We start from the raw sequence: 8,684 nt of genomic DNA on the forward strand, positions 1-8,684 counted from the left end.
GGCCCTATTTGCTGGGGCTTTTCACGGCGTTTGCCGCGCACTCCTGTGTCCCCGTGGCTCTGGGGCGGGGGGGCGCAGGGACACCGTGAGGTGTCAGGGGCGGCCCAGGCTGGGCGCTGGGGAGAGGCCGGAGCGGGGCCCGGGGGTGCTGTGAGGGGCTGCGGACGGACTTGGCGTCCGGGGGGAAGGTGGGATGGATGAGAGGGACAGAACAGTCCGGGGGGACTGCAGGAGTCAGCCCTCGTGCTGGGAGGGAGCTGGGGACAGCGCTGGACCCTGGGCACAGGCCGGGGGGAGGACTGGAAGTGGGGAGGGGTGGACCGGGAATTGGAATCCTGGGGCCGGTGGGATGGATGAGGGGACAGTGTTGGGGCCAGCCCTGGGCGGGCGCTGGGTACGGCCGTGGATGCCGAACGCAGCCCCGTGTCCCGCAGCCCCGCAGGGCAGCTCCATGCCGGCACCGCGCGGGCAGCCGGGGGCCTCGGGGCGGGGCGGGGCAGGGGCGGCCCCGCCCGGCGCGAAGTGCGGCGTGGGGGCCTTAGGGCAGCAAGATGGCGCCCAAAGGGAAAGGCGGCGGCAAAGCCGGGAAGGGTGAGCGGGGCTGGGCGGCACCGGCACCGGCCGGGCGGGGGTGCTGGGCTGGCCCCGGCCGGGCTGGGGTTGTGGGCCGGCACCGGCCGGTCGGGGGTTGTGGGCCGGCACTGGCCGGGAGGGGGTGCTGGGGCGGGACCGGCCGGGCTGGGGCCCGGGGGCGGTGGGGGCCGAGCCAGTCTCAGAGCCCGGCAGGGCCGGCGGGGACCGGGCCGGTGTCAGGGTGATCGGTTCACAGGCGGCGACAGCGGCAGCAGCAGCGAGAGCAAAGCACAGGGCCCGAAGGGAGGCGGCAGCGCCGTCAAGGTGAGCGCGGGGGGCGTCGGGGACCAGGCGGGCTGCGGGTTCTCTGCCCCAGCACCTGCAGGCTCGTCCCGCCCGCCGGCCCCGCTCGCCACAGCCGCGCTGCCCGCCCCTCCAGGTTCGGCACATCCTGTGTGAAAAGCACGGCCGGGCCATGGAGGCCATGGAGAAGCTGAAGTCCGGACAGCGCTTTAGCGAGGTGGCGGCACAGTACAGCGAGGACAAGGCCAGGCAAGGGGTGAGTGAGTGCTGCACCAGACAGGGCGGTGGGGCCGGGCAGCGGCTGCGGGGGCCTGGGTCCTGCTCGTCACCAGCAGGACCTGTCCCACGGCCACACCACCCACCCTCCCTGCTCCAAGTCTCAGAGCTTAACCCCCACGGTCCCTTGCTGCAGGGAGACCTGGGCTGGATGACCAGAGGCTCCATGGTGGGACCATTCCAGGAGGCAGCATTTGCCCTGCCTGTGAGCAGCATGGACAAGCCCGTGTACACGGACCCTCCCGTCAAGACCAAGTTCGGATACCACATTATCATGGTGGAAGGCAGAAAATAAAATGTGAATGACCACGATGACCTTGTTGACTGCTTGAATCCCGAGTCCCAGACACCTTGGCCTTGGAGCAAGTTGGGCACAACCAGCAACATGCTTGGAGGCAGGCTGGCTGTCCCTGCCACTGTGCTAGCAGAGCAGGGCCCTGCCTGAAGAGGTAAAGTGTCCCTGGGAAGGGTGAAACAAGAGCCTTTTATAGATGTTGATGTCTCTGTTGTCTGGCAGGCCAGCCTCTTCCTTCTCCACATTATCTGTGGAGATAATGGCCTGTCAGTGGAACGAGGTGCCCAGGTTTTTATCTGCAAACAGAAATGATGCAGAAAAGGATAGAGGGGCCCCAGGGCTTGGTCTCCATCCTCCCCAAGAGGATGCAGTCAGCTCCTGTGCTCCAGAGCTTCAGGACAGTCCCTTCAGTGGAGGGTGGGTAACACTGGAGCTGGGTCAGGCCAGGCAGGGAAGGGACCTGGGGGTAGGAGGGGAGGATGAGCTCTCCTGAGCACAGTCTGCTCTCTTCCTACAGCTCCACCTTACCCACTCAGAGCTGGGGGAAGAGACTGGATAATTCAGGTTTGGATAAGGAAAAAAGCCACTAAACACTTGTGTGCTGCTTCCTGCGTTCCCCTGTGCTGTGGGCTGTGCAAGGGAAGCAACCCAGCAAGATTCCTGCTATCTCAGGAACCCAGCCCAGAGCCATGATCCCCTTGCTACCCACAGAGCCTCCAAACCAGCCACAGCTCCAGCAACAGGCACCAGCTTTGTTTACAGGTGAGCACCATGCACAGAGCTCAGAGATGAGGAGGAAACATCAAAGAAGAAAAGGTCCTTCTCTTCCCTCCCTTTTCAGGGTGTTGGTTTTGCTGAGTATGGAATGCTCAGAGAAGCCAACGAATAGCTCGCAGTGGAGAGCGGACATGCTGCCCAGAGCAGACACTGCCCCATGTAAAGGTGCTCTGTTAATAAACCACTTATTTCCAGGCTACCAGAGCCCTGTTCTTTCTTTTGGCAAAAACACATTGACACAACTGCACCAGCAAATCTGCTGAGTTTGCTGTGGTTCCAAATACAGAGAGCTCCTCTCCCAAACTGCACAGGTCAGCCAGGTGTGGGGTCCTGTGCTACGGTGTGGTATTGCAGAAGGCAATGCCATGGCACAAGGAAACATCCCTGTCTGCTGCTGGGCTGTTACCAGGTGAGACTGGCAGGACGAGCACACCAGACAGGCTGTGTTAGTGAGGGCAGAGTCACTCAAAGCCAGAACCAGGAACTTTTGAGCTGCTGGTTTGTAAGATTGAGGGACTCTCAGCCAGTTTGCTGACAACACTGAGCTGTGTGGTGTGGTCACACACTGGAAAGGATGGATCCAGAGGGACCTGGACAGGCTGGAGAGGTGAGACCATGTGAAAAGCACAAGGTTCTACACCTGGGTTAGAACATTCTCAGGCACAGCTGAAGAAGGGGCAGAGAAGGGATTGAGAGCAGTCCTGGGAGAAGGGCTTGGGGTGATGGCTAACAAAAAACTCATGAAAACCCATGAGCCAGCAGTGAGCATTCCCAGCCCAGAAACCCACTATGTCCTGGGCTGCACCCAAAGGAACATGGGCAGCAGGTGAGGGAGGGGATTCTCCCCTGCTCCCAAGATCCTGCCTAGAGTCCTGCACACAGTTCACGCAGCATAAGAAGGACATGGAACTGTTGGAGCAAGTCCAGAAGAGGCCATGAAGTTGATAAGAGGACTGGAGCATCTCCCCTGTGAAGAAAGGCTGAGAGAGTTGGGGCTTTCAGGCTGTTTAGCCTGGGGAAGGTTGTATGGACACCTCAGAGCACATTTCAGTATCTGAAAGGGCCTACAAGGGAGCCAGAGAGGGATTCTATCCAGAACTGGAATGACAGGATACAGAGTAATGGATTCAGGCTGACAAGAGGACAGAAGGGATATTGGAAAGAAATTATTTCTTGTGAGAGTGATAAAACACTGGCACAGGTTGCCCAGAGAAGCTGTGGCTGCCCCATCCATAGAAGTGTTTCAAGGTCAGGCTTGGAGCAACCTGATCTAGTGGAAGGAGTCCTTGCTTGTGGCAGGGGTTGGAACTGGAAGGTCTGTAAGGCACCCAAATGTTGGGTGACCTTCAGGCACCCAAATTGGCTTATTCAAAACCCAAAGGAGGGAGGAACCACAGCACCACAGAGCTGGGCTGTACAGTGACCAGGGGACTGTACTGCCCCCATCTTCTCAGAGGAGAGGAGCAGCAAAACCTGGAGGGTAGAAAGGTGAATCCAGGGCTGCCAGCATGGAGAGGTGTTGGAATCCTAGATGCTGAGAATTTTAAACTTTCTGTGCTTAAAGGCAGAGAGCCACAAGAGAATACTGCAATTTACCTGAGGCTGTGGAGAAGACTTCCAAAACTGATTGATAGCACTGGAATTATGGGTGTGTAGTTGGTTAGAAGTATGTAATATCACAGGGTGGAAAACTTGAGAGTTTGGGGTCTTAGAATATAGAAATAAATATGAACCAAGATGGAGATTTTAGGGCTAAGGCAGATTGTTCTTCTTTACCTTCTCCTTTCTTCTTCTTCACCACCTTCTTCCTTTTCTTCATGGGTTTGGGTGATGTTTTGTAATTGAACAGAAAAGTCCACATTGCAGGCTTTGAGAGATCAGTTACTGGGTTAAAAGGGAAAATAATCTAGGTGTCATTGGATTGTTTAGTCCTAAGAAACCTTGTAACAAGAGATAGCCATTTTTGTGCCTTGCTAATAAAAGGCTGCAGACCTCATGGTTGTGAGGCTGTTTCACTGATAAGAAATAATAAACACCTGAGTGCAAACATTAACTACCTCCTCAAGTGCCTTCCATCCCAACTTCAAGAAACTGATGGAGACGGGCTTAGACATCAACAATACCATTCTTTTATGAATAATCAGACAGGAACATGAACCATTTTCACCTTTGTGAGTTGACTTCCCAGTGAAGCTCCCTCCCCTGCATCCAACACCTGGATGTTTGGACTGTTTCCTCAAGCAGGAGGTGCTGAATTTGCTCAGTCACACGAGGATATGGCAGGCACCAGCCTGGAGCTGGCTCAGGGATCCCAGGGCCGTGGTGCAGATACATGGTAACAAGGAATAGCCAGATTGTCTTCTCAGAGCCACATAGATGTCACTTCTGGGCCAGCTGTCTGTACAAGTTCAGAGTCAGAAGCATAACTTCAGGATCTCCACTTTTTATGTCAAGAGCTTGCAGGAAACAGTCCAAAGCCTCCTGGAGTTTTCCATCATTCTGAAGTTTCTTCCCACTGTGTACCAAAGTGTCATAATCGGCAGCGGGAGAGGAACTCTGCCCAATGTCCTTTTCAGAGCTGCTTTCTTGGGCAAAATACTCAATCTGCTCACCTGACTGGAGCTCATTGTCACCTGTGGATTCCTCCTGAGATGACTCCATTTCCTCTGCCTCGGACTGCTCAGATTCCACGCTGTCTGCGTGGGAGGGCTCTTCACCTGTATCAAGTGTTTCTCCACTAGGTTCTTCTTCAGGCTCAGAAGATTCCCCAGTGCACTCCTCAGCTTCATCTTCCACAAGCCCATCTTGCTCCTCATCACCATCATCTTTATCTTCTTCATCAGCGGTTCCCATGATTTCCCCAATATCCTCCACCTCATCTACCAACCTGCTGATGAATGAGCGCCTGGAAGCATTAGACCTGTTCCCACTGTTATTTAGTTGGGGAGAAAAGATGGCTTTAGCTCTTGTTGTGTTGTATTTAGGGGTGGAAGCACTGATTCCTTCCAGTCCTTCCAGAAGTCCGTGCCGAGTGCTGTCCAAGGGAGAGGAGGGCACTTGTTCAGGCTGCTCTTCACTCTCACTATCTGAAGCAATTCTGTTTAAATGTTTCTTCCTACCAAAAGTAAAGAGACCACTGCTTTCCTCCAATGATTTACTCCCTTGCAGGGAGGCATTTGGCTCCTCCTCAGCTGTGGGACAGGGTTTGCCATGGCTACTGGTCTCACTTGGCCAAGTTTTGTTTGGAGATTCTTTGTCCGGAGATCTACACAAGCTTTCTGCCTGGAGCTGTAAGCTCTCCTTCTCAGGAGATCCTTCCACTGATCCTCCTCTATCTGAGGCATCCTGCCATTCCTCTTCAGACTCTTCCAAAACCAGATTGAAGTCAACTTGATCCTGGAAGGAAGGAGCAGATGTACCCTCCAAGCTGTCTTCTAACACGTGAGACTTGTAGAGCTCAGCATTGATTTCTGGCACAGCATTTGATAAACTCAGCACTGCAGAAGCCGGCTCAGGAACATTGTTCTGCTCTGTCCCCAGGGCAGTGTGTGGGTCAAGTACCTGAACTGACAATTCTGCCTCACTTCTAGGATCGTCAGCCATGCCAGACTCAGAGGAATTGTGACAATGCCAAGACAGGTCATTCCTTGTCTTGGCCAAGCTGTCTGAATGTACCTGTGAATGCTGTTTCTCTTGAAGGCTCTGACTCTCTTTCTCAAGTGCAGGGGATGATGGTGTAATGCTGGAATCAGGATTTTGCTCAGATTCTTGTATGTCAGATTGTTCTGCTGTCTTGCTGGGATTGAGCACTTCCATCTCCATACTGGACACACCTTGTGCCAATTGCTCTTCATCCAAGTCACCAACAGTCATAGTTGTCATTCTGGAGCTGACATCGAGCACCTGGGCCTCTTCATCCTCTGTAAGATCAACAACTTTGTCTTTTTCAAGTGCATCAGCTACTGGCGGTGAAACAAAATGATTTTTGTCATTCAACCCTGGAGACGACTTCTTTGGCCTGGAAACTGATCCCGATGGTCTTTGCCACTTCTCTTCACAAGCATTTCTGATCCCTTCCATCCTCTGATCACTGAGCTGGGACTCCAGCTGCACCAGCTCGTGGGCTTTCTGCACCCTCCGCTGGATGTACTGATGGGCTTCCTCGCTCTCCACCTGCTCCTCGTGAGCCATCTCCCTTGTGTACATCAGATCGTGGTCAGAAATGCCAAACATTGCCAGAGAATGCAGGTAAGCAAGGTGCTCATCCAGCTGCAGGTCAGACTTCCTTTGCATGGCATGCAGGGACTGCAGCTGGATCTGAGTTGCAGACGTCTGAGTATCTTCCAACGTGAAGAGCTCCCTTAGCTCCTGTTTGGAGAAATAACGGAACGGGTTCTTTTTGTCACCAGTGGTCTGTCTGATTAACGAGTCCTTGAATACCTGCCGCCTGTATATCTTCTCTTCCACGGTGCCACAGGTGATCAGTCTGTAAATCACTACATTCTCTTTTTGCCCAATTCTGTAAGCTCTGTCCACAGCCTGAGCATCAGTTGCTGGATTCCAGCTGGGATCAAAGATCACCACTCGGCTGGCTGCTGTCAAGGTTATGCCGACGCCCCCAACCTGTGTGGTGAGCAGGAAGACAGAGTAGTCAGTGCTGCTCTGGAAGGCGTTGATGCGCCTCTCCCGCTCCGTCAGGTGGGTCACCGTGCCGTCAATGCGCAGGATCTGGAATTGTCGGCGAGAGAGGACAAGCTCTATGATATCCAGCATCTTCCTCGACTGTGAGAACACCAGGGTTCGGTGTCCCTCTTCTCTCAGCCGTTCCAGCAGTCCCACAAGGAACTGCATCTTCCCAGACTCCTGGATCACAGTCTCATCAGAGAGATGATCTATTTTGTTCATGCCTGAAAACATACCTGCTTCCATCATGTAATCCTGCTCGGAGCCCACCTGCTCTTCCAAGCCCAGCTGGATACAGGCTCTCGCAGACAGAAGCCTGGGGTGGTCACAGATTTTCTTCAGGACTGTCAGCTCAGCCAAAGGTGATCGGGTCGTCATCAGTACTTCCTTCACATGATCCAGGCAGAGAAAGTTCCTGTAGATTTCTTCCTGCACCGGTGACAGGTACACCCATACAACAAAGTCATTTTTCCTAGTGAGAGATGGCATGACAGGAGCCTTGTTCTCACTTGGATCCTCAGGAAGAGGAGCATCAGCTTTATCAGCATGATAGCTTTTGATGTCTTCCTTGGTCCTCCTGAGGAAATAGGGCTTTATAATTGCCATGAGATTCTCTGATATCTTTAGCCCCAGTGCTTTCTCACCTGGAGTTGCATCCTTCTCCCTTGCCCTGGTAATCGGATTCTCATATTCCATTTTAAAAGTTTTGGCAGTACCCAGGAGGGAGCCTTGACAGGCAAAGTCAAACAAGGACCACATTTCCCGCAGGTTGTTCTGCACAGGGGTGCCTGTAAGCAGGATGCGGTACTGGGCTGGGATTGCATAGACACACTTGGTTGTCTTGTTTGACGGGCACTTGATCTTATGTGCTTCATCGAGAATGATGTAGTCCCAGACAAACTCCTGCTCATGGCGGCTGGCCAGCTGCTTCCAATTGTTAATGAGCATCTGGTAGCTCGTGATGATGATGCCATTCTTCCTCTGGACCCTCTCCAGGTTCCTGGTGCGCTCTGTCTTACTGGTGCCATGGAATTCCTTGACACGTAGGCCGGGGGTCCAGCGAGCGAACTCAGCCAGCCAGCTGCTGACAAGGGTGGTGGGCATGATGAGCAGAACGTGCTGGATGAGCTCAGCGTCGAACATACCTGAGAGGAAGGCGATCACCTGGATGGTCTTGCCCAGGCCCATGTCATCTGCCAGGATGCCACCAGGCTTGCCCTCCCGGTGCAGGCGGTACAGGAACGCAACACCTTCCCGCTGGTGCTGGAACAGCTTCCGGTGCATCTCCCCGTAGATCAGCAGGCCGCTGCCGCACACGTCCACGAAGCCCTCATCCTCCTCCTGCTGCTGCTGCTGCTGCTCCTGCTCGGCCGCCGCCAGTGCCTCCTGCACCCGCTGCATGCGGCCCCGCAGCTTCTCGCTGGGGCGGATGGCGGCCGCCAGCCGGAACAGCCGCAGCGCCTCTTCCAGGTCCCCATCGGCCGCCGCCGCCTTCGCGCCGGTCACGAGCCTGTGGGAGTCACCGTGAGCACCGAGTGGCCAGGCCCGGGCTACACCTTGGACCACCAACCCACCACCGCCACCCCCGGCCCGGCCTGGCCGCAGCCCTCCCCAGCCTCCTCGGCCGCTCAGCCCCGTCCCCGCTCACCCCCGGTACCGCTCCTCTTCCGCCAACGCCGCCTCTCCCAGCCCAGGAGCGGCCATGCTGCCAGCGCTGCCGCCCTGCGCTTCGAACCCGGCCCTTCCCGGCCTGCACCGCGCCACATGTAAATCAGCA

The 8,684-nt window shown here is 55.2% G+C and overlaps 2 protein-coding genes across 2 annotated transcripts; one reads left to right on the forward strand and one right to left on the reverse strand.

The window, feature by feature from the left end:
• The first annotated feature begins 524 nt into the window (after positions 1–524).
• On the forward strand, positions 525–1,467 carry PIN4 (peptidylprolyl cis/trans isomerase, NIMA-interacting 4). Its single transcript, XM_058814300.1, has 4 exons — positions 525–591; positions 830–897; positions 1,013–1,132; positions 1,289–1,467. The coding sequence occupies exons 1-4, from the start codon at positions 552–554 to the stop codon at positions 1,445–1,447; spliced, it is 387 nt and encodes a 128-aa protein (XP_058670283.1). The 5' UTR covers positions 525–551; the 3' UTR covers positions 1,448–1,467.
• A 2,884-nt stretch (positions 1,468–4,351) lies between these two features.
• Positions 4,352–8,110, reverse strand: ERCC6L (ERCC excision repair 6 like, spindle assembly checkpoint helicase). Its single transcript, XM_058814224.1, has one exon. It carries the CDS (start codon positions 8,093–8,095, stop codon positions 4,604–4,606), a length of 3,492 nt encoding a protein of 1,163 aa, XP_058670207.1. The 5' UTR covers positions 8,096–8,110; the 3' UTR covers positions 4,352–4,603.
• Positions 8,111–8,684: the final 574 nt, after the last annotated feature.

This window comes from Ammospiza caudacuta, chromosome 14, assembly GCF_027887145.1.
Source record: "Ammospiza caudacuta isolate bAmmCau1 chromosome 14, bAmmCau1.pri, whole genome shotgun sequence".
In the NCBI taxonomy this organism is placed as follows: domain Eukaryota; kingdom Metazoa; phylum Chordata; class Aves; order Passeriformes; family Passerellidae; genus Ammospiza; species Ammospiza caudacuta.